The sequence below is a fragment of the Malus sylvestris genome, chromosome 10 (assembly GCF_916048215.2).
Source record: "Malus sylvestris chromosome 10, drMalSylv7.2, whole genome shotgun sequence".
NCBI classification, from domain to species: Eukaryota; Viridiplantae; Streptophyta; class Magnoliopsida; order Rosales; family Rosaceae; genus Malus; species Malus sylvestris.
The window spans coordinates 13,598,590-13,623,773 of NC_062269.1; the positions used below are offsets into that span (position 1 = coordinate 13,598,590).

The following is a 25,184-nucleotide window of genomic DNA, read 5'->3' on the forward strand; positions in this document are numbered from 1 at the left end:
CTGGTCCGAGTGAAAACTTGAAAACTCGTCGGAAACTAGGTAAATTTTAAACGTTCATAACTTCTTCAATACTCAACCAAATCAAGTGATTCAAAAACAAAAATCATACTTCTCGATGAGACAAAGAGAATGGTACCTTTTTTGAAGGCTAACTCGCTGTGGTTTGGTTGGAAAACGGCTCGAAAGTGGCTGTATTGGTCTCGAGTTAGCCACTTTTGAGCCATTTTTCGGCCAAACCACGACGCGTTAGCCATAAAAAAAAGGTATTATTCTCTTCATCTTGTCAAGAAGTATGATTTTTGTTTTTGAATCACTTGATTTCGTTGAGCATTGAAGAAGTTATGAGCGTTTAAAGTTTACCAAATTTTCGGCAAATTTTCGAGTTTTCACTCGGACCAGTCAACTTTGAGACTATTTTCTGGCTATCTCTGGCAACTATTGGGCTTTGAAATAGGTATAATCTTATTCTACGTTTTCCTATCTTCATTTTGATATATTATGGGTCGAATTTGGTTAAGAAACGATTGAGTTACGAAACTTTGAAAATTGCTCAAACTTCCGGCTAAGAGCTCCGGGACACTTAACGAAGTTTTTAATGGAATGACCAAAATGATGGATGGTGGACAATCATAGGGACCACTTTTATCGATTTGGAATCTTAGGGACCAAAGTGATGAGTTATGCAAATTTCAGGGACTTTTTTGACGATTTACCCTATACTATAAAAATAAATAAATAAAACTTAAAGCTTTAAATTCATATAGAATAATACAATAATACATATTTAATATACACTATATACATATAACGATAGCTATTGTATTTTATAGAAGGTTTTTTTAGTAGTTTAAAAAATTAAAATCATCAAAATAACTTTTTTTTTCTTAACATGTCGAATTAGCTACGTGTCATCTTTGTGTAAACCTGTTAAGGACTCATTATTAACGGATTCTTATTATGTGACCCGATAACGATCCGATTAGTTATCATGTTGACAAAAAACTAATCATTTTCATGTTTGTTCACACGATATTGTGTAAGAAATTGTAAGTCTAATTTGATGTATAGGTCGAGGTACATAGTGACATGATAGATACTGATATCGTACATTGAGTGCAAAAAATAATTAAGAAAATGTTACAATAACTCTTTTATCACGACTCTAATAAATTTAAATTCTAGCTCCACTCCGACCCTCACCCTCGTATGAAAAATCAAATTGAAGAGCAGAGTCTTATCCTAAAACGCGCGTGGTACAGTGTGAGGTGTCCCGGTGGACCCACAATGACGATGACCGCATAGGAGTCATGATCCAGAAGAAGCCCCACCACGGCCCCCATTATCGTTTCTCTCTCCAGAAATTCAATTCAGGATTTCGTACAAGAACACGAGTGGCTCTTACAATCCAACACCTCTCCAACCACCATTTCCCCATCTACCTCACAATTCCACCACACCAAAAACCCTAGGATTCAATCCCAAAGTTCTCCCAAAGAAGCTCAGCAGCTATGTGGAGCGGTGGCGGAGCTAGTGGTAGTTGCGGTGGCGATGGTGGCGGCGGTGGAATCTACTGGGGACGGAAGGAGGAGGTCTCTCATTCCAAAGGAATCGTTGTCATCTTCGCTTGGGTTTCGATTCACGAGAGGCACTTGCAGAATCACGTGGATTTGTACTCGTCTCTCGGTTGGAATTCCCTCGTTTGCCATTCCCATTTTCTCCATGCGTGAGTGGATTTTCTTTTCTCGCATTTTCTCACCACCCAAACAGAACGTAACATGCATGAGATGTATCTTTAGAATTCTTTTTGTGCTGAATCGTTCATGGATTTGCTTGTATTTGGATATTTGGTTTATGATTCATGGATGGGTTTAAAGATTGGAGTTTTATTCGATTTTGCTGCATTTTGAGCTTATTTTTCTGCTCTGGTGATGAAATTTTGTGTAGATTCTATCCCGAAAAGGCCATGTCGTTCGCCTTTGTTATTCTCAATGAGCTTGTTGAGGTCAGCTTCCTTCCCAGTTTGCCAATTTCTTATTCATTGCTTCTTTAGATTTTGATGCATATATTTAATATGGAGCAATGATCCGATTCCCGGGCCAATGACTGTATGGTTAGTTGTGTGTGTATGTGTATTACTCGCCTAATGGTGAGAAAGAACCGAACTCTTGCACTATGTTTGGATAAGGGAAATAAATTTGGAATTTGGATTAAAGACAGAATTTATAAATTGACACGCACTAATTCCCTTGTTTGGATTCATAAACATAGAAATTTAGAATTTCCGCATGGAAAAAAACTTGGAATTTGGGACTTCCAATTCCCAAGTTTAAATTACATGTAAATAGGTGTCATTTTCCAATTTCTATGATTGAGAGTTTAAAAACAACAAATTCTGTATTCAATTTCATTGTTCTTTTAGGTTACCCAAACAAGAAAATTCACAAATTCTATAGAATAAAACTCCATCATTTAAATTTCTGTCATTTTAAAATTCCTTAGTAATCTTAAATTTCTTCATCCAAACATAGTGTTATATGGTGTAAAATCCCATCCCATCCCATTCGAATTTCAAAGTGTTTTTAATGCTGGATGAATTTGGCATACATAGCTTTTAATTTTGCTCAAGTTTACTCTATGGAGTGTCCTGTTATTTATTTATATATTTTGGGTATGCAGGAGCTAAGGGTTAAGCCATGTCCTGTAGTCTTTGTGGCTCTTTCTGCTGGTACAAAAGCTTGTATGTACAAGGTTTTTCGGGTAAGTTTTGTGAGTAGTAGATACCCGACTTTGTATTTGGCACTGATAAGTTGATTTCTGGAATTGTTGAAGTCTTAGCCAGTCTTTTCTGATTTTATTTCAATGTTTGTACTGTGTAATAACTTTAAATGTAACTGCAGATTCTTGACGGAATTTGTGACGGTCAGCATTATCTGGTATGCTTTTCTTTGTAGTTTCAGTTAAAACATGTGGTGTATTTTATTCATAATGCCCATTTGATCCCATATGCTCATTTTTGGAACTCTGTTCTTATGGGTTATTTTAACTATGTGAAGGCTGAATATCAATTGGTCAGAAAGTGTATTACTGGACACATCTATGATTCTGGTCCTGTTGATTTTACAAGTGATCTGGGCACTCAATATGCTCTACACCCAACCATTCTAAAGATGCCTGGATCGTCAAAACTGGTTTCTTGGTTAGCTAGAGGCATTGCTTCTGGTTTGGATGCGTTGTACCTTACTAGATTTGAATCCCAATGTGCTGAGTATTGGCACGCTCTTTTTTCGTCTGTTGTAAGTTTTCATTCAGCCTTTACTCACCTTTAGCTGTCCGTTGCTTGTTTCTGTTAGTTTATGGACTAATTAATGTTTTTCCTGTAGAGTTTGGGTGCTCCATTTCTCATTTTGTGCTCTGATAAAGATGATCTGGCCCCTTATCACATTATCTGCAATTTCACTCACCGTTTACAAGAACTTGGAGGAGATGTCAAGCTTGTGAAATTGAATGGCTCCCCTCACCTAGGTTTGTATAAAAAAATTGATTTCCTTTTATCCTTATCCTGTTCTGTAGTTTTGATTTCCTTATTGTGCACTACCTATGAAAGTTATATCGCTCATCAGCGATGTGTTTTGGTATCGGGAAACCAGTAGGCATAGCTTAGCACCATTCTTTAACATAATCTTGATAGTTATTGGATATCTGTAAGAAATTACATGGTTTTGTTGGGTGAAGTTATGGCATGTCAACGTGTTTCAACAGGCAACACTTTGAAGAGTATAAATGTCTTGTTGGAATTGTCTGAAACCTTGTGGGCACCATCTTATCTTGGACAAATAGAAAGTAAAAAAAATAGATGCAAAAGTGTTCAGATTATATGGTTAAACCTTTGTTTAGTTAGTAGATTTTGGGGACTTTCATTCTCTTAGCTGGAGGCCATGATTCAGTCGGTCTTGTACCGTGGTATATTTCATCCCAATCTATGGTACTTGAGAATCTAGACCTTGTACTGACCTTAAGTCCAACATGACCATTGGTAAAATGAACTTTCAGAATTGCAGATAGAGTTAGTTGAGTTCCTTTCGCGTTCCTGGATTGGAAAACACTGCATAGATACTTAACTAGCACATGGAAATTTTCACATTGTTATCGCTTGGTTGCTTTAATGCTTGTGGCACAGAAGAACTAAACACACGCAATTTTCTGTTCATTTCAGATCATTATAAGTATTATCCAATACAGTATAGGTCTTCTGTTACTCACTTTCTTGAAAAGGCTGCTTTGGTTTTTTCTCAAAGAATTAAAGAACTTGAAGGTGACAATACTAGCATGGAAGGCATGCAAGATGAGATATCTGAACTAATATGTGATCTCCGGAAAGCAGCAGTTAACTCCAATCAGAGCCTTAGAAGAGTTGCAGTGGAGCCAAGCGACCACTTCTTCTTGCCAAGTTCAGCTGAGAATCAAAATAGTAAGGACTCCGGGTCTTTACAAGATGAACAAAAAGAAAGATCCGTCTCTCTGCCCAGTCCCCCAAGCATTAGTGCACATAGTGTACTTGGCCAAGTCCTGTTTGATGTTTGTGTCCCTAAGAACATTGAGGGTTGGGATATTAAATTTTGCGGGTCTTTGAATGGGCAGCCATTTCCCTCTGCTCTTAGGAATTCACCTCCTCGTGGTCTCAAAAGCTTTCGTCGCTCAAGATTATGACTTCTGTTATGGGTTAGCCGTCAATGCAACAATGTTAGCCAGAATAGAGGCAAATGTTGGAGGTGAGGTCTGCCATTTCAGGCATCTTTGGTGGTATCCGGAATAAATGCATGCATATTCTAACTCGTTCGTCCTCTGGAACGAAGTGTACAGATCGAACGAAGGATAATCACATGTATATAACAACGTAACCTTTATATGTTTAATATAGATTTTGTCTATATGATGTAGCTTCGAAATGTATAGATGATGATACATATCACCAGGAGATAGGTGCAAAGTTGGTTTGCATAAGATAATAGTTTGTAGGTCAGCTGCAGCGCGGCCCGAAACGACCGTGAACGGAGTAACTATGACTGTAGATATTGGATGAATCATGACTGTAAGATTTATACGCTGTTAGTAGCAGGAAAATGAACTGTAACTTTTTTCTGAATAAGCTAATAAAAATTAGATACAGATGAGAGAATCTTGGTTTGACTCAATTTCTCAATGGACAAACACGTCGAGAAAATTTCACGGGTGCTCATTCTTCTTCAATCTTGGAATTATTTATTGACATGGTTGATTATTTAGTACTCAGTCGAAATCATTTCGCAATGTCTATGAGTATTTATGCATAGAAACTTGTCATTTCGACCTTCCCATTTCCCGAATGCTGCTTAGCGGCCGTATTGGCAAATCATTAATGTGAAATTATGAATCTCAACCCATAATTAGGTTCCTTCTTGGACAAGATAACGTCACTAGTGGAAGTGAATTGAGTTTAATTTCTACTCTCCTTCTAATTTCAATAGACAACTAGTGGCAAGTCACGGTTATTCACTTGTTTTGGGCTCGGAGAAGCTATGAAGAATTTCAATCTGCCCATGGCCACAGTCAAGTAGACTCACTAGCTCGGATCATAAAACCCAAAACTTCCACATTTTTTTTGCTTAGTAGGAAACCGCAGTCTATGCCCTTACCCTTGCTGTTGTTTCGTTTTTTATTTGTTGAAATGGCTAGAGAATAAAGAGGTGAGTGTTTGTCAAACGCCAATGGCCATGGCGGTGATGCAGGACTGCAGACACCCCCAAAACTTCACACTCGCCATGAACGTCAAGGAAGAAGAAGAAGAACTCTCCGACTCTTGAGTATTTTCCAGAAGAAAAAGAAGACGACGAAGACCACGGCGAAGCAGAAAGCTTGACCGTTTCCCAGTTTCGTCTCCGCAGCCGCCCAAAATCCCTTCATTCACCTCCCCCTTTGGTTCCCTCCCTCTCTCCCTCTCTCTCTCCCTCTCTCTCTCTAGATTGTGAATGTATTTGCTGAATGGTGGCTGTTCGACTGCAGGTAGGGGTAGAGCAGATGGAGCAGACATTGGAGACCAAGCAAAATGTGCTCAGCACTTGGAGACGTCCTACACGACCGACCCATATCACCAAGCGAGTGAGAACGTTTTTCTTTTCCATTGATTTCCTCATGATTTTTTGAGTTGGGTGCTTTTAACAATTATATGGGAAACCCAAAAATTGTGCCAGCCAAGAACATGCCCATCTGTTGTTTGATACATGTTTGATAAACTGCCTGAGTGAACTTTTTCTGCAAATCAGTAGAATTAGAGTGATTTTGTGATTTCCGACACGGCCCTTGTGATTTTACATGTATTCTGCTGCATGTCATGACTCATATTATCAATACAGAGCTAAATGGAAAGTTGTTATGATTATTTTGACAGAAAGTTCCTGGTCATCCTCAGAAGCATGGAGATGGAGGGTAGGTATATTTGTCGAAATGTTTTCGTTAATTAACTTGGCCACTTATGTGCTTGAAGTATACAACATAGATGTTTTGATTGATTGACTAGGTGTAAGCGGAAGAGAACCATTTTCGACTCTTTTAAGGATCATGAAATATCTTTTGTGAGAAACCAAGTTCAGGACATCCAGGCAAATCTTGGAGCTGACCCCGTCTTTGTCAAGTCTATGATACGTTCAAATGTTTCCTCTTGCTTTTGTTTGGTGAGTCGTAACTCTTAAGTTCTTAACTGATGCACCACGTTTTGAAGGCCTGGACTTGGATTCCTAGACAAATGTGTAACTGCTTGTGTTCTTAATTTTTCTATTGACAGACACTGCCTAAGCAATTCTGCCATTTGTATTTGCCATTGCATGATGCAACATTAACCCTCGAAGTTGAAGGTGGGGAAAAATACAGAGTGACGTTTCTTGGGGAAAGGAGGATAGTCAGTGCAGGATGGCAAAAGTTTTCTACTGCAAACAAGTTACTTGTCGGCAACCTTTTAGTTTTCCGTTTGGTCAGGCCTTTGAAGTTCAAGGTAGTCACTGTTGTTTCCTGGCAAATACTTTTTTTTTTTTTTTTTTTTTCCGTAAATTTTACAAGAACATCTTGGTTTTTAATACCCTCATGTCCACTTACTATGCATTTCTTCATAGGATGAAGTGTATCTGCCATTTCATGTGGTTTTATCGGTCTAACTTCTTGATATCTACCATGCTGCGGATTAGTTTATGTGCTCTCTACACAATGTTACAGGTGTACATAATGGGAAGACATAGTCTAGCTGAAGTAGATGCAGCTTTTAGCCTCTTGAAAATGAAATCCTGCGCAAACAAAGAAGTGTTTGGTACTCTCTCTTTCTCTCTCTCTCTCTCTCTCTCTCTCTCTCTCTCTCTACTTTGCTCCTTCACAAATTATTAGATGATTGCATGTGCACCAGAAATATTAACTTGGTGAAAGGTTATGTAGAGAAAAAACATCTAATGACTCCTCCACGAGATGTTTCCCAAGGCAACATTCAAAAGAAAAGTTCGAAATTAGGTACTAATCCGGAGCTTGTTGCCAACCAATCTGAGGATGACAATGAGGACTTTGCCTCCAACTTAGCGGCAGATATTACATTTCGAGGACCAGCAGCTGATTTTGAAGATGTTAGAATGATTGATAATTTCACCATTCTTGTGAATGGTGTGACTATAGATACTCAACTCTCCGCACAGGTCAGGACTATCTATTATGATCTATGCTGCTCACAAGGCTCATTTTTGCATGACAATCTCCTCAAAAGTATTGACAGTAAGTTGGCTGCTGAAATAATAACTGAAACCACCAACATCGCTAATGCCATTAGAGCTTGCAAGCTGCCCCCCTCTCGTGCTGATTATGTAATGCAGGAGAAGACTTTACACGCCTTTGAGCTGTTGGGTATGGATGTTGGATTTCTACGCGCGAGACTGAAGCAGTGTCTGAGCATTGCCTCCAAATACGAAGTGGCCGCAGAATCAAAGAGGTATTTAGAAGGTAAAGTTGAGCAAGTTTGTATGAGGGAGAAGATTAGAGATCTTGATTCAAAGCTTTCGGAGTTGAAAGAGACCATGGAAAGTTTTGATGCTAGGATAAAGGCTTTAAAAAAAAATTCGAGGAAGCGCGAACTTATCTTTCCATGAAGATTTTGGTGCTCCGTGTTGATTAAAAGTAAAAGAAAACACGCACACGCACACACACACACAAAAGCCCTTTTAGGGTTCAAAAGAATTCAATGGCTTAGATGATTTTGTTTTTCTTCAAGTAGATGTAGGGATTTCACATACTTGAGTTGGTTGTTATACATGGTGCTTAACCTTATCTAATCAAATCCTTTGTTACTTTTAATAGTACTGTTTGGAGAGTGTAATTATTTATTCTTTTACTTGCAATGCACGTTTAAAATGGGGATCTTTACATCATTCTCTCATCTGCTTTTTGGATAAATATACTTTTGAATATTTTAGGAGACGCATCTACAACATTTAGAGCATGTTTGGTACTCTACTTGAATCTAATTTTTTAAACTCAAAAATAATTTTCAAGTTTTAGGCCTTAAAAACTTGTTTGGTAGGATTATTTTCAAAAACTGAACTCAAGACTAACTCAAAAATAGTCTATTATCTAAAAACACAAAAAGTGAGTTTTTAGAGTTTTTAAACTTAAACTCACTCATTTTTTTTTCTCTCCCTTCTCCCCTCTCACTCCAAATCTATCTCTCTTTTCTTCTTTCTCTCTTCCCCCCCCCTTTTTTTTTTACCTTTTTCTTCTTTCCTCCAATCCGCTCTCTTCATTCTCTCGATTCTTTCTCATTCATCTTCCTCTTTATCTCCTCCGATCTTCTCACTTCTTTCTCTTTCCTCCAATCATCTCTTACTTTCTTTTCTCATCTCTCCTCTTTCTCTACCCCGTTTTTATGGATCTTTTTGTCCAGTTTAAGTTGTAAGATTTAAAAATTTTAAATCTCATACCAAACAAGTTTTTGAGTCTTAAAGAATTTTTTTTTCAAGAAAAATTCTTAAGAAATGTTTTGAGAAATTATAAAAATTTTCAAATAGGATACCAAACAAGCCCTTAGAAATTGAGTGTATTTTATGAGACTTATTATTGACACTTTAAAAATCTCATTTTACACTCCTTACATATGTATTTTTCTTTTGAAATACATAAAGTTTGGAGTGCAAAATGTGACACACCCCGACTTGGAATGTCCACTAGACCCCAAATCGAGCCGTGCTGGCCGACACTTGGAAGGTGACGAAACCATAAAGTGTGATAATGTATAAAATGTGAATAAATTAAAATCTAAAAGTGCCTAAGTACACCAGTACGCGGTGAGCGGGTCTGGTCCCATTTCACACATGAGCATAAGTAAAGTACAGTAAGGTAAGATAATGATTATACCATCATAAGAAGACACCTACACTGGGAAGTGCCACGAATCCTTGTCGATACGGAACTCTGCTGCTAGAACCTGGAGGGGTACAAAAACAGAAAATGTGAGTGAGTGAAACAAAACTCTTCAAACCAATTCCAACTACCAAAGATAGTAGCCCCTCGCCGCAATACCTGCTTAATTTCCCAGAAAATAACAGGTGTAACTATAAATCAAGACCATAATCAAAATGATAGTCTTACAGTTATGCTATGTCAATTATCTTAACAGGAATGAGTAACCCAGGTGAATTAAACCAATAGGAAATGGCATGTTAGCCGGATCCACCCATCATGTACGGTTGAATCAATATTTCATCCCATATATGCTAGCATCTCATCACATATCTCATCATAAATATATACTAGCATCTCATCATATATCATCACATTTATGCTAGCATTTCATCACATATCTCATCATAAATATATGCTAGCATTTCATCACATATCTCATCATAAATATATGCTAGCATCTCGTCATATATCACCACATTTATGCTAGCATTTCATCACATATCTCATCATAAATATATGCTAGCATTTCATCACATATCTCATCATAAATATATGCTAGCATCTCATCATATATCACCACATATATGCTAGCATTTCATCACATATATCTCATCAATCATGGCTAGCATATAAGTCGGAGTCACCTTTAGTGACTTGTACGACATATTCATATGCATATAAGTCGGAGTCACCTTTAGTGACCTGTACGACATATTCATATCTCATCACATATCTCATCAATCCTACCACATTATATACTCACCTGAACTTACCTTAGCCTCCGCATTGGTGTGCAACACTGTGCAAGGTTGTACTAAATCACTTACTAAAATGTCGACTAATTATGGCATGGCATTTATAAACATAAAACCACAATTTCTCGTTTCCTCGTACGTTGATTTATAACCAACATTTATTCACCCAAAACATAGGGTTAGATCTCACGTTTTTCACCAGATTCCTTCACATTACTCATTTTCCCAAACAAAGCTTTTGTCTCGATTATTTAATCTCACTTATTGTATGGCTGCATCTAACGTCTCGTTAAACTGCCTACATACCCTAAACAGGGATCAAGCCATTTGTAGTTCACATTAGTACTTTAAAGCATTGACAGTAATTATATGAAATATTCAATTTATAAACGTTTGAGGAGATGTCAATCTTATATATATATATATATATATATATATATATATATATATATATATATATATAGGTTTGAGCTACGACACCCTCGCACGAATATCGAGACATCACGAACTATCGTCGCCTGTGGCCAAGTATCAAATCACGTCTCAGAGTTCTTACCGATAGAATACATAATTTACATAAAACATATCCTTAAGGACCTTCAAGAATAATTTGAGACCCATTGACCAAGAGTCAACGGTCGATCGAAGATCGACTGTTGGGTCCACAACGCTGTATAATTTGATCCGGAAGATCCGCACATCAGATTTCCAATCCGCAACTTCCAAAGATACACATTATGCTTCTAGAATAACATACTAAAATTTAATTACGATCCAACTGTCGGATCTCCGCCAATTGCCCAAAACCAAGTGGCGGTTAACATTTATTTTATAAACTTACAAATCCAATTCGGGAAGATCCGTATATCAGATTCCCGATCTGTAAGTTTCTATGGTTCTCAAATATTACGTAATATAATTTATTAAAGTTTAGTGACGATCCAACGGTCGGATCGTCGATTACTATCCTAATCAAGTGGTGGACCTTTGTGGAACTTTGCCGGATTTTGCAGATTTTGCAGATTTCCTAGGCGATCTTTGGAACTCCATATCTCACTTGTTTTTCAACCAAATTCAACCCATAATATACCAAATCGAAGCTAGAGAAATGTAGAACAAAATTATACCAGCTTGGAGTCCAAATGGTGGCCGGAGGTGGTCGGCAAATTGTCTGAAAGACGGCTGTCCGTGGGAAAATCGGTAACTCGCCGGAATTTCTGGGCAACCTTTCAATGTCCATAACTTTGTCAATACTCAACGAAAATAGGTGATTCAAAAACGGAAATCATAGTTCTCGACGAGACGAAGAGATTGGTCCTTACACGATGGCTAACTCACCATGGTTTAACCGGAAAATGCCTTGAAAGTGGATGAGGTCTCCGGAAACTGGGCAACCTTAAAATTGTTATAACTATCTCATTTCTCCACCAAATTAAACGATCCAAACATAAGAATTCATCTACAAAACATGAGGAATCGATTTATACCTGCTACTAAGGACAATTAGGCCGAGAAACACCTTAAATCACCATGAACCGTACGAAACCCTTGAATTTGGGTGTGCTCCATTCGACCTCGAACGAACTCCAACGCCCCAAAACTTGTTTGGGCTTTATTCCAGACCTCATGAGGGTGCTATAGGTGGTGGTAATTGGTGAAATTCGTTTCAATAATAGGAGAATTGACTGTAAAGGTTTCCCGCACCCACCGGTGCGGTTTTCATACCTTCATGGCTAAATTTCTACAATTTTCGGTTGTAATGGGTAGATGGAAGGTCGTGGAACATTTTCCAGGGGGTTAGATAACGTGGTTCATCGGAAAAACCGACGAAAAATCACTGGAGAAGATGAAAAGGACCGGGTCGGGTCGGAAAATGAAACCGGGTCGACGGATCCCCCACTCCCCTCTTCTCTCCTTTTTCCTCCTTTCCTTTGTTTCTGATTGGGCCATCCTAACTCTCTCCTCTCCCTATTAGTCACACACTTCCTCTCATTTTTTGTTTTATCTTCTTTCCTTTACATCTCCACCATCCATTCCTCATTTCCTTTAATCTGGGCCACCCACGTGGCACTCCAAATTTTCCCCTCAACAAAATCTGAAATTAATTAATTTACTAAAATATCCTTAACTTTAAATATTAATAACTCTTTCGTTATAGCTCCAAATCATGTCCCGTTTGTGCCCACACGTCCGTAGCGACGAGTAACATGAGAACACGCCAAGAAAATGAGTCTCACATGACACGACGCGGTAGTCAATTCAAGTCAACACTTTGTCTCGAAGGGCATCTTCATAACTCACGTATTAAAATGAGAATTTTTGAGTGCCAATAACAATTCCCTTTTTTATTTACCTATTTTGTACTCTAGTATACTAAATTACTAATACCAGAAGAGTGAATTTTCCACAAACAAATGAGATTCGACTCTCTGCCACCTAACAGTTAACGTTAGTTTTCGTACTAACATTATAAAACATCATGTAAAAAACATGAGTTGCTAGATAATTCCACTTTAGGAGAATCCCCTTCATATTTCTCAACCAAACAATTCAAAGGGGAAATTAATAATATAGCATTAATGTGGCGTGGTTTCCATGCATTGCTCACAAAGGGGCAAAATAGGTATGATGTAAAAATTTGAATTACTGAACCTCAAAATTAGCTGACTCATCACTCTAATATGTAAAGTAAATTGAGGTGCTAATTAATATAGTTAATGGGTTTAAATTGTTGTGGCATATTTTGTTTGAAGAAATTGTTGTGGCATAGTTAATGGATTTTTTAGATGTGTATTTCTCATTTTATGTACTTTTATTTATGGGTAAATTACACAGTAGCCCCTTAGGTTTTGAGGTTTATTACAACCCCATACAACAACTTTAAAACATTTCACTTTCATACCTCAAGTACTATTTTATTTCAATATAATACATCCGTTAGATTTTCCATCTATTAATCCGTTAAATGCTGACGTGGCTGCCACATTTGTGCCACGTGGCTACCAAATGTCTGCCATGTGGCAAAAAAAATAATTTTTTAATTTTTTTTAAAACCTGAATTTTCTCAACAAAAAAAAAAAATTCAAAAATTGAAACCCACATCTGCAACCAGCGATCAGAAGGAGGAACAGAAGGAGAAGAAGAAGGAGGAAAATAAATTATTTTTTTTGTCCCAGCGACCAGAAGAAGAAGAAAAAGAAAGAAGAAGAACCCCCCCGGCAACCCTCCTCCCGTCCCCCCCCCCCGCGCGCCCAGCGACCCCCCCTCGGCGCCCAGTCTTCTTCTTGTTGCAGATCTGGGTTTCTATTTTTTTTATTTTTTATTTTCTTCCTTCTTCTTCTTCTTCTTCTTCTTCTTCCTCTTCCTCTTCCTCTTCTTCTTCTTTTTGCAGTGGGTTTCTATTTTTTTTTCTTCCTCCCTCCTCTTCTTCTTCTTGCAGATGTCGGTTTCAAATTTGCTTTTTTTTTTGAGAAAATTCAGGTTTCTTAAAAAAATTAAAAAATTATTTTATTTGCCACGTGACAGACATTTGGCAGCCATGTGGCATATATGTGGCAGCCACGTCAGCATTTAACAGATCAGTGGATGGAAAATCTAACGGATGTATTATATTGAAATAAAATAGTACTTGAGGTATGAAAGTGAAATGTTTTAAAGTTGTTGTATGGAATTGAAATAGACCCCAAACCTGAGGTATGAAAATGTAATTTACCCTTTATTTATTGTAAACTATGAGGAGAGAAAAACTTGATTTCTAAGTAATACAAGATAAATTAGAGTTGTCTAAAATAATGTATGTTCCAAAAGCATAAAGATTAAGGCTTTGAGTTTTTTTTGGACCAAACGATATTATCTACACTAAGAGTGTGGGATGTAGGTTAAGTCTCATAATAAGCTAGCAATAATACGTTTCAAATTCACATTTGACGATAATCGAATATAAGACCTCTTACTTAACATTATTGGTCACAAAAATTTGACTCAGAAAGAGATTGCTAGTCAATTGGAATACATATTTCTCGTTTTTGTAAATATATTTTAGATTAAACATTCATTATTTCTAATAAGCCTATTATCTATATTTAGTGCTAGGAAATTTAAAGTTGATAAATTGCAAGGAGCATTTTTGCTCACCACCATAACTATTGTGTATGCTCATCATACACCTAATCATTTGTTATGTGCCGTTTCATCTAACTCTAGTTAACTTTCACATTAAATGTTACATTTGAATATTGAAAAATTTAACTAAGGTTAAGTGAAAAACTTGAGATAACGAAGCGCTGTCAGAAATAACAATTCCGATTCGTTTTGGTCCTATGATCGCTCACTTCCAAATTATCAGATTCTCAATACCATTTTTTCAAAACCTTGCATCTCCCAAATTATTAGATTCTCAATACCATTTTCTCAAAAAACTTGCATACAACAACTAACCTTCTATTGTTTTCAATGTTTAAAGATTACCGAGTAGTGTAAATTTCAGATCCTTTCTTTAAAGCTTGAGCAGATAGACAAACTAATTGTAAAAAAACACATAAAACAGAGAGAAAAAAAAGATACCTGGGATAGATGGAAACTTGTTTGCAATTTCCCATGTATATCCATAGCATAATTTTGAATTAATCAGCACAAAAAATAAGTTTTGCAGGACACACGATATCAGGGAAAAAAGGGTATACAGAGATTACGATAGACTGTGGGATGTTGTGATAGGCTTCTTGTTAATACTATATGTTACATCAGATTCTTTATAAACACCTCTAGGCAACAAAAGTAAGCATTCTTCACTAATTAACTCTCTCAAATAGGCTCAATTTTCAGTTTAAATTTGGTCAACCGTTTGGAATGCCTAACGTTTTCAGATTCTTCATTTCTTAAATCAACTAAAAAGAGAAAAAATTAAAAAGGTGAACCTGCTGGTCGCTGTCGCCCCCGATGAGGAGATCGAGGGGATTGATTTTAGCTTATCGGTTGAAAAGCTGGCTTTCTTCTTCTCATTCAGGTTCTAATATGTGTCTTCTTGTTCCTTCAAAACACTACTAGTAGTTCCAATCACGTGCCATTGGATCATAATCCAAATAATAACATAAAAGTTGTCAGAAGCTGGAACAAAATTAAAAAAAAAAAATCTATCACATCAAGTTCAAGCCTCCACTTACCATAATCTAATGTGTGCAAACTGGGCATTCATGTGGCTTCCCTTTCTCCAGCCAAAACCAAACAACATCATGCTCATCCTCTGCAATTAAAATACAACAAAAAAAAAAGACATCAAAATCATAGGAATAAAAATTTAAAAGATTCTTTTTTTTCTCAGATTCTCAACCTTCTCTAATCAAATCAGCTTACCCTTTTCAAAACCCTACAAATAACAGATCGAAGGTTTATGCAGACCCAAATTCAATTATTAGAGAAAAGGCAGTGAGGATGGACTTCTGGAGAGATAAAGTGGTTTGAAGGAAGAGAGAGAAATGGAATTTTGGAGAAAGATGGAATTTTAAAGAGAAAGAAAGCAGAAAGGCGAGCGAGAGGAAGAGAAAAAGAGGACATTTGGTGGATTTGTGTTTGTCGTTCGTGGGTTTCGATTGGAGAGATCTGCATTGGAAGGAAATGGAAAGGTTTACTGAACCTTCGAGAGAGAGCTCGAGAAATCTGAGAGAGAACACGCATCCACGATCAGAAACACGTGGCCATCGTGTGTAAACCTGGCAGAAATGAAATTAAACAAATCAAGTAGGGGTAAAATTAGGAGAACATTGTGCTTATGAACAGTGTTTCAGTTCATTTTCTCTTTTAGAGCAACTTCATCGTAGAAGCCCTCCCCCAGGCAATCCATTATTCAATCCACCATGTGAATAGTAATTGCCCTTAATGAACAGTAACTGCTTTTTGCATCTTCACCGTTGCACTTGAATAGCCCTGGCAATAGGCAATAAAATAGTATTAATTTTTTTTTTTACAAAATAATAGTAAATAAATTTATTTGTAATTTCGGATAAGATATTATAAATCGTTATCGTTGTGCCACGTGTCATTTACCCAAAACGACTATTATTGGTCATAGATTTCGATAAGATTTTTATCCAATGTCATCGTGCCACGTGTCGTTATCTTTTCAGAATCTTTCAGGATAGATTTTGATCAGATTTTAAATCGTTCTTGTTGTGCCACGTGTCATTATCCGAAAAGATAATTATTGGTGATGGATTTCGATAAGATTTTTATCCAATGTCGTTGTGCCACGTGTCGTTATCTTTTCAGAATCTTTTAGGATAGATTTCGATCAGATTTTTAACGAATGATGACATGCCACGTGGCACTATCTACAACCTAATCATTTCAGAATCCTCCATATAATCCATCATCCATCATTTGAAATCTCACACTAATTTTCTCAATATCTCTATCATTATTCATAGTTTCTGCTTCCTTCTTCGCTAAATCAAAATTTGTATTATTATTCATAGTTTCTACTTACAATGTCTTCGTCTTCAAGCATGATGTGGGAAATCGATCAAGAAGAGGAAGAATTGTTTAACCAATCTGAAGGAATGTTGAATCTTCATATAGCCCAAAATGAGAAGGAAGAGGATGAGGAGCGGAAAAGGAGAAATGACGAAGCAAGAATCGCCAGAGACTCACATTCCCGTCGAGTCATCCAAGCTGTGGCTCAGATATGCAGGCCTACCCATTTCGGAAAACCTTGATAGAAACAGGTAACGACGAGGTGTGAAGCAGTTATTGGACGATTATTTTGTCCATAACAGTGCATGCTGCTGTGTTGATCCAACAGATGCTTGTTCAAGTACCTTGAGATAGCTTGCGGCAATGGCACGCTTCGACGGAGATGTGGCTTGTGAGACGAGCCGAAGCCAGGGTGCTGTGCAATGGCATGCTGCCGAGGAGATTATGAAGCAGGGTGTGAGGGAGGGATGAGATCGACGGAGATGACCGGAATGTTAAAGCTGTTGCGGTTGAGATTAGAGACCTTGACAAGGACGACCTAGATCGCCATGCCATATCTTTGCTGGCTGGAAATTTAGGAAATGCGAATGGGGAAATTTGGGCTTGGGTGGAACCTGTTGGAGCTGTTGCGGTTGACCTGGAAGGTTTCTTTTGGCAGGGATGAAACTACAGCAAAGGAATAGTGGCGGTGGATCCATTTGGTTGTCTTCGTCTGGTGGTCCTCCATTGCCTCTACCTCTCTTGGAGGATTTTCCAGAGCCCCAATACCACTCCCTCATTCCCATAACAAGTAGAAAAAGGAGAAAAATGCTTTTGACTTTTCAACAATTTACCTGAGGTGGTACTCTCGGTGTTGCAGAGAGAGCAGGGAGAACTCTGTGTCTGTGTCTGTGTCTCTGTGTGGTTTTGCAGATCTACGGTGGTGAGATGAAAAAAATGAAAGAGAACTGACATGATTTTTTATGTCGATTCCCACAGACGGCGCCAAATGTTGATGCACAAAACCGGAGGTCTTGGAACAACGTAAATCCCAAGGTTTGGGCTACGTCCACACTAATTGTATTGTATTTCTCTGAGAAGTGAGGGAGAGAGCCTCTGTAATTGTATGAAAGGGGATGTGAGAGGGTTCCAGGCCTAAGAGTTGGCCTCCTCCAAATTGTGAGGGTGAGGGGTCATTTTATAGAATAAGGACTCCTCACTTATTACATAGTTGCACCTTCCTTTATCACATAATTACCTTTAAGTCCCTCGAGTATTTGTACGAGATCTAAATACGAGGCCCTAAATATGGTATAAACATACATAGTTTAGCTAAATTGGAACTTTTTTTGCTTGATGGAGATTAAGCTGGCTGTTCATAAGGTCCCTAGCAACTTATATTCCAAGTACTTTGACAATATTTTTTGTTGTGATCCAATTGCCTGATTTGGGAGCCTCAGCTTATGTTGGAATTCCACTAAGGTTTTTGTTAATATAACTTCTTCCTCTCCGAGATATATAGATTGTTTTGTGAAGGATTTAGTTACTAATTTGGAGCAAGTAGTTATTTTCATTTACGTCTTTGCCCAAAAACATATGCAGTGTGACCTGTGGGAGGAGGTCCTCAAGTTGGATCCAATTCATAGTCTTGGATGCATAATTGGATGTTTTAACTATATTATTGATCTTTCAGAGAAAGTTGGAGGTAATAAAATCCATACAGCAAATATGAACAATTTTATCAATTTTCTTAATCGCGCCAATCTTTTGTCTTTAAATGCGTCTAAAGCTCATTTTACTTGGACTAATTGTCATACGGATCATACGGTTGTTTTTGAAAGATTGGATAGGGTGGTGGCTAACCCTTTTATGGTTAAATATGTTCCTGGATTATTCATTTGCATAAGGGTGAAGTGCCAATTTAGTCTCTGAACTATAGCCTCAGTGAAAATTAGGTCTCGGAATTATTTTTTTTGGGTAAAATAAGTCCCTAAGTTCATTAAAAATTGCTTATTTCATCCCTACTTTTATATTTAAAGCTATTTTATCCAATTTTTCGTCAATTTAAGTCATTAACACACTTTAAAGTGTAATACCGTTATTTTCTCGCCTATAAGCCCTTAACATTTCATATAGATTGAGAATATGACTTCTAATTTACCTTCCACAGTTAAATCCATACCCCATTTCTTTATATAAAATTACCATTCTACCCTCCAATTTGTATCATATGCAAGCAACGTGATTTAAATTAACAAAAAATTGAATATAGTAGCTTTGAATCTAATATTAGGGATGTAATTGGCATATTTTTATAATTCAAGGACTGATTTTTCTAAAAAAATAGTTTAGGGACCTAATTTTCACTCGGGTGATAATTGAGGGACTAAATTGGCAGTTCGCCATTTACATAACTATCCTATTTTTGGTTCTAATCATAGTCCTATTTTATTATCTTTAAATTCTAGTATGGAGAATAATAACTACTTCTTGTTTAAATTTGATGCTATGTGGCTTAATCATCCTCAGTTTAAAACGTATGTGCATTCTTGGCATTGGAACCTTAATATTAATCCTAAAGATGAATTCAAATTGTGTGTTGGTAAGTTTTAAATTTATGGTTTATCAATGGAACAAGTACACTTTTGGAAATGTAAAGGAGAAAAAGAAAGAATTGTTAAATGAAATTGATTAGCTTCAGAAGCAAATTATGAGTAACAACTCTGTTGATTTGATGAAGGAAAAATCTCTTCGAGATGAATTGAGTCATGTGTTACATTTAGAAGAAATTATGTGGCCCTAGAGAGCTAAAGCTATTGGTTGCAACCTGGGGATAAGAATACTAAATACTTTCAAACTGGGGCTACTATTCGTAAGAAAATAAATGAAATTACAAAAATCAAACATGAGAATGGTTTTTGGTGGTCCATTGGTTAGTGCCTTCAACATGTTTTTGTGCATGATTTTAAAAAGCGTTTTTCCTGTGATAGACCTCCATCGGGTGCTGACCTAAGTAACTTAGTGGATATCATTCAACCATGTATTTCTAATCATCATAATGAAACTTTGTTATCCCTTGTTATAGATGAGGAAATATGAGATACTGTGAGTAGTATTGGAGCTCTTAAAGCCGGGTCTTGATGGTTTGAGTGCGGCATTTTTCCATGGTTGCTGGGACCAAGTTAGGGACCCTGTTTCCTGTCTAGTCAATTTTTTTATTTTTTTATTTTTTTTATTTTTTTATTTTTCCAAAATGGATCCAGCTTAAGGCTAATAAATCATATTAACATCATTTCAGTTCCTAAAATAGATAATTTGGGACTATTGGCTCATAAATGTAAGACAAGCAATATAAGAGAAACATATGGAGGGAAAAAAAAAGAAAAGAAGAAAGAAGAGAGAGAAGAGAAAAGAAAGAAAGAAGAAAAATATATTAGTAAGCTACAAGGCCAAAGAGAAGAGAGAAAATAATGAGAGTTATCATTATATTCTTATTATTTCAGATAATGAAAGAAAGTATTACTACTGCCTTGAGGACGTAGGTACACTTACCGAACCTCGTATTGTGTCTTATTTATTTTATTCCACTGTACACTTATCTCAATTTCACAACACATTATCAGCACAAGAAGCTCTTGTGTCGATGGAAAGAATAATGCCATAAATCCAGTGAAGCACTACCTACCTCTCATCTTTATCGGCTGAAATCTCACAGATAAGAAAATCCTTTTACTTTATCTTCATACTTCTGTACAACTAATTTTCTTAAAGCAAATATACATCTAATTATATAACTGTTATTATTATTGGCAGAAAATATGACAGCCATGAACCTCCGAACTCCAACTTTCTGACCTCATATTTGAATATCATTGAAAATTCACTACAATTAATGTATAAGTGTGGCAAATGTAGACAAAAAGTTTATGCAAACGCTCGTGATTACATTCTTTATGTTTTTACTATGATCATATCGTCGTTTGAATTTTTAAAACCGTTGAAACCCTAGTGAACAGTGTTTTTAAGGGTGGTTGAAATTGTGTAAAAATCATAATAATTGAAGTACAAGTGTGAAAAATATCCAATCACTCGTGATTGCAACCTCTACTATGGGATGATGGTTATATCGTTTGGATTTAAAGCCTTCCAAACCCTTATGAATACTGTTTTTCCTATAACTTCTAAACAAATAGTAATAATAAATATACAAGTGTGGAAAACGTAAAACAAATATAGAAACGCTCATAATGACAATGGCTACAACTTTGGTGAAGGAGTCGACTCCAAAATTGGACACCATAATCCACAAACTTTAGTGACAAACTCTAATTGTCTGATTGTTGTTACGTCGGCACCTTAATTTTCATTACCAGAAGTCATTTTTTGGAGTTTCCCTTTGAAATTGTGATCTTATAGTGGATTGAAAAGATGAACGGTTTGGATCATCGACATCACGTTCTGATCTTCAAGGTTAGTACTTGATGTTTATAAACTCTCTAGATACTATAGAACATCAAGCAATAATTGAACAAACCGTAAGTACCGAAATGTGACGCCAATTATTAGAACCGTTCATCTTTTTTAATCCACTAAAACTACAAGTTTTAAAAAAAGAAAATCTGAAAAACAACATCAGGTGAGAAGAATGGAGCGCAAATGTAAATGATAATCTAATGGTTATGATTTAATTAAATGATTTATGGATGATGGTGTTGTGTTTTGGATTTGATCCCCTTGAAAGAGTTGTAACAAGCTTGTCATTACGAATGTTTCTATAATTTTGTCACATTTTTTACACTTATAAATTAGTTATTATGAATTTTTATAAAATAAACATTTCCAGTAAAATCACTATTCACAAGGATTTGGAGAGTTTTAAAAAGGGGTGTGATATCCACACACCCCATTTTACTTCTCACACACTTTTTTAATTTTCGGCCGTCGGATCAGGTGAATTGAAGAAGATCAACGGACAGAAATTATCAAGGGGTGTGTAGATAGTATTGAACTAAACATGGTAAATACCAATATTAAACTAAACATGGTAAATACCAAAAATATATGATAATATTTGAGAATTTCTTATTAATTCATTAATCTCCAAAGTGGAGTATATATAGGAGTTACAATTGGTATTACATATGTACTTCACCAATGTGGGACAATAAACTACTATTTACATTTTAACTAATGTATAACTCGCAACACTCCCCCTCAAGTTGGTGCAAAGATGTCACGCATGCCCAACTTGTCAAGCGAATCGGAAAACGCACTATTAGACACAGCCTTAGTAAGAGCATCAGCCAGTTGATCTTCAGATCTCACAAACGGAAACATAATAATTCCAGCATCCAATTTTTCCTTAATGAAATGTCGATCAATCTCCACATGTTTTGTTCGATCATGTTGCACTGGATTATGAGCAATCTCAATAGCAGCCTTGTTATCACAATGAAGTTTCATAGCACCTTTGTGTTTAAACCCAAGATCTCTCAACAATTTTTCCAACCACAACAACTCACATACACCATGAGACATACCACAAAACTCAGCTTCTGCACTTGACCTAGCCACCACTTTTTGTTTCTTGCTTCTCCAAGTAACTAAATTACCACCCACAAACATAAAGTATCCAGATGTAGATCGCCGATCAGTGATAGAACCAGCCCAATCTGCATCTGTATACCCTTCGACATTCAAATGATTATTCTTAGAGAAAACCAGGCCTCTGCCAGGAGCCATCTTCAAGTACCTCAAAATACGAGTTACTGCATCCATATAAGCTTCACTAGGTGAGTGCATAAATTGACTTACCACACTAACTGCATAAGCAATGTCAGGGCGAGTGTGACACAAATAAATTAATCTCCCCACAAGCCTCTGATACCGTTCCTTATGAGTTGGAACTTGATCTGGAAATAAGCCCAGACGATGATTCTGCTCAATCGGAGTATCAACAGGTTTGCAATCTAACATACCTGTTTCAGCTAACAAATCAAGAACATACTTCCTTTGAGATAGAAAAATACCATGCTTGGATCGTGCAACCTCGATTCCAAGAAAATACTTCAATTCACCCAATTCTTTCATCTCAAACTCAGTAGCTAGGTACTTTTGAAAGTGCTGTATCTCCTTTTGATCATCACCAGTCACTATCATGTCATCAACATAAATAATCAATGCAGTTAGCTTACCATTTTGTCGCTTTAGAAACAAAGTATGATCTGAATGACTCTGGATATACCCAAACTTCTTCATTGAACTTGTAAACCTCCCAAACCGTGCTCTAGGAGATTGTTTCAAACCATACAAGGTCTTTCATAACCTGCATACAATACCTTTTCCAGGAGATGTTCCAATACCAGGTGGGAGATCCATATACACTTCCTCCTTAAGATCACCATGAAGGAAAGCATTCTTAACATCAAACTGCAACAGAGGCCAATCCTGGTTTGCTGCCAAGGACAGAAGAACACGCACAATATTAAGTTTGGCAACAGGAGCAAAGGTCTCCTGATAGTCTACCCCATAGGTTTGAGTATAACCCTTAGCAACTAATCTGGCTTTATAACGATCAATAGAACCATCTGCTTTGTGCTTAATAGTAAACACCCATCTACATCCAACGGCTTTCTTCCTGTTTGGTAACGGAACCAAATCCCAAGTAGAATTCTTTTCCAAAGCTTCCATCTCAACTTTCATAGCATTAACCCACTTAGGGTCAGACAAAGCATCTTGCAATTTTGTAGGAATTGATACACTAGATAGCTGACATATGTAAGATGCATATGGTTGGGACAAACGATGAGAGGACACATAATTGTTGATAGGATATTTGGCTTTGGCATGCATATCAGGCTCATATTATACTTTAGGTTTTCCACGATTAGCTCGTGGAGGCAATTGATAAGTAGAAGAATCGTCAGAATTTACCTCATGTATGCCACCATCTTGTACCAAACAGTTAGAAGAATCATCACTGGACGAACCATCATCAGGCAACTCGTTAGACATATCAGCAGCAGGCAACCGATCATCAGAAGGTAATTCATCAGATATATTAGCAGCAGGCAACCGATCATCATCTGTAGCCGACTGATTAGTATCACGCAAAATAATAGGTTCTGTTCCCAACTCTGTTTGTAACACATCATCCATATCATCTCTTCGAATCTGCACTTCACTCCCCCTCTCCCCCTGAAGTGGAGAGTCGGAAGAGGGCTTCACAAAATACGAAACTTCCTCATGGAAGGTGACATCCATGGTAATATAAGTTTTTTGAGTCGGAGGATGATAACACTTATAACCTTTTTGATTGTTAGCATACCCAATAAAGACACACTGGAGAGCACATGCATCAAGTTTACTCCGCTGATGAGAGTAGACATGCATATACGCAATACACCCAAACACTTTCGGAGGAAGCTTTGAGACAGAAATAAGAGAAACATGTTTTTGCAGCACATCAAACGGTGTCTGAAAATCAAGAACCCGACTTGGAACACGATTGATCAAATACACAGCAGCCAAAACAGCATGACCCCACAAATGATTAGGAACACATTTATCTAACATCAATGAGCGAGCAACCTCCATTATTTGACGATTCTTCCGTTCGGACACACCATTTTGTTGGGGTGTAAACGAAGTAGTCATCTGGTGAATAATACCATGATCACGGAAAAAACACGCCAAAGTGTGATTCACATATTCTCCTCCGTTATCAGACCTGAAGACCTTAACTTTGGTCTGAAACTGAGTAGATACCATTGTACAAAATTCTTGAAGAAGTAACGGAACATCACTCTTATTTTTCATCAAGAACACCCAAGTTACCTTTTGCAGGACCCCACACATCAATAAAAGTAACAAACCAACGGAATCCATTAGAAGTAACTTTTGCAGGACCCCACACATCAGAATGTATCAAATCAAATGGTAAAGTAGCTTTAGAATCACTTACAGGAAAGGAAGCACGATGACTCTTAGCCATGACACATGTTTCACACTTGAACTCTGAATCACTACAAGTGCGAAACAAAGAAGGAAATAGATGCTTCATATAACTGAATGATGGATGTCCCAATCGTCGATGCCACAACCAAATTTGATGTCTGTTATCCACTTTAGCACTTAAAACTTGATGATTATTTGAACCGAAAACAACAGTATCCTCCATAGTCAAGATGTACAAACCCCCTATCCTTTTACCATAACCAATTATCTTCTGAGTTTGAATATCTTGAAAATAACAATACGTAGGATAGAAGTGAGCAGAACACTATAAAGTATCAAGAAGTTTTCCTACCGACAAAAGATTGCACTTAACATCAGGAACAAGTAAAGCACGGACCAGTGATAAGGTTGGAGTCAAAGAGATAGTGCCTTCACCCTTCACAGGGGAAAGTGCTCTATTTGCACTAGTAATATACGGATCACGAACATAATCACATAACTCATCAAACACTCTAGGGTCACTCGTCACATGATCAGTGGCCCCAGTATCAATTATCCATTTAT

At 37.1% G+C, this 25,184-nt stretch overlaps 1 protein-coding gene, 1 long non-coding RNA gene and 1 pseudogene across 5 annotated transcripts in view; 2 read left to right on the forward strand and 1 right to left on the reverse strand.

Annotated features, from left to right (window-relative positions):
• LOC126584677 (uncharacterized) overlaps positions 1-15,213 on the reverse strand; it is a 54,652-nt gene extending 39,439 nt beyond the window's left edge. For 2 of the 4 annotated variants that reach the window (XR_007610074.1, XR_007610076.1), the window contains exon 1: positions 15,134-15,213. This is a non-coding gene — a long non-coding RNA (uncharacterized LOC126584677). Of the gene's footprint in view, positions 1-14,780; positions 15,066-15,133 lie in introns of those variants that run through there. The other 2 variants (XR_007610073.1, XR_007610075.1) reach the window with 1 other exon arrangement.
• On the forward strand, positions 1,358-4,928 carry LOC126584672 (uncharacterized). Its single transcript, XM_050248999.1, has 7 exons — positions 1,358-1,723; positions 1,945-2,002; positions 2,677-2,757; positions 2,898-2,933; positions 3,054-3,293; positions 3,381-3,522; positions 4,214-4,928. Exons 1-7 carry the CDS (start codon positions 1,509-1,511, stop codon positions 4,705-4,707), a joined length of 1,266 nt encoding a protein of 421 aa, XP_050104956.1. The 5' UTR covers positions 1,358-1,508; the 3' UTR covers positions 4,708-4,928.
• LOC126584670 (B3 domain-containing protein Os01g0234100-like) lies at positions 5,711-8,358 on the forward strand (annotated as a pseudogene).
• Positions 15,214-25,184: the final 9,971 nt, after the last annotated feature.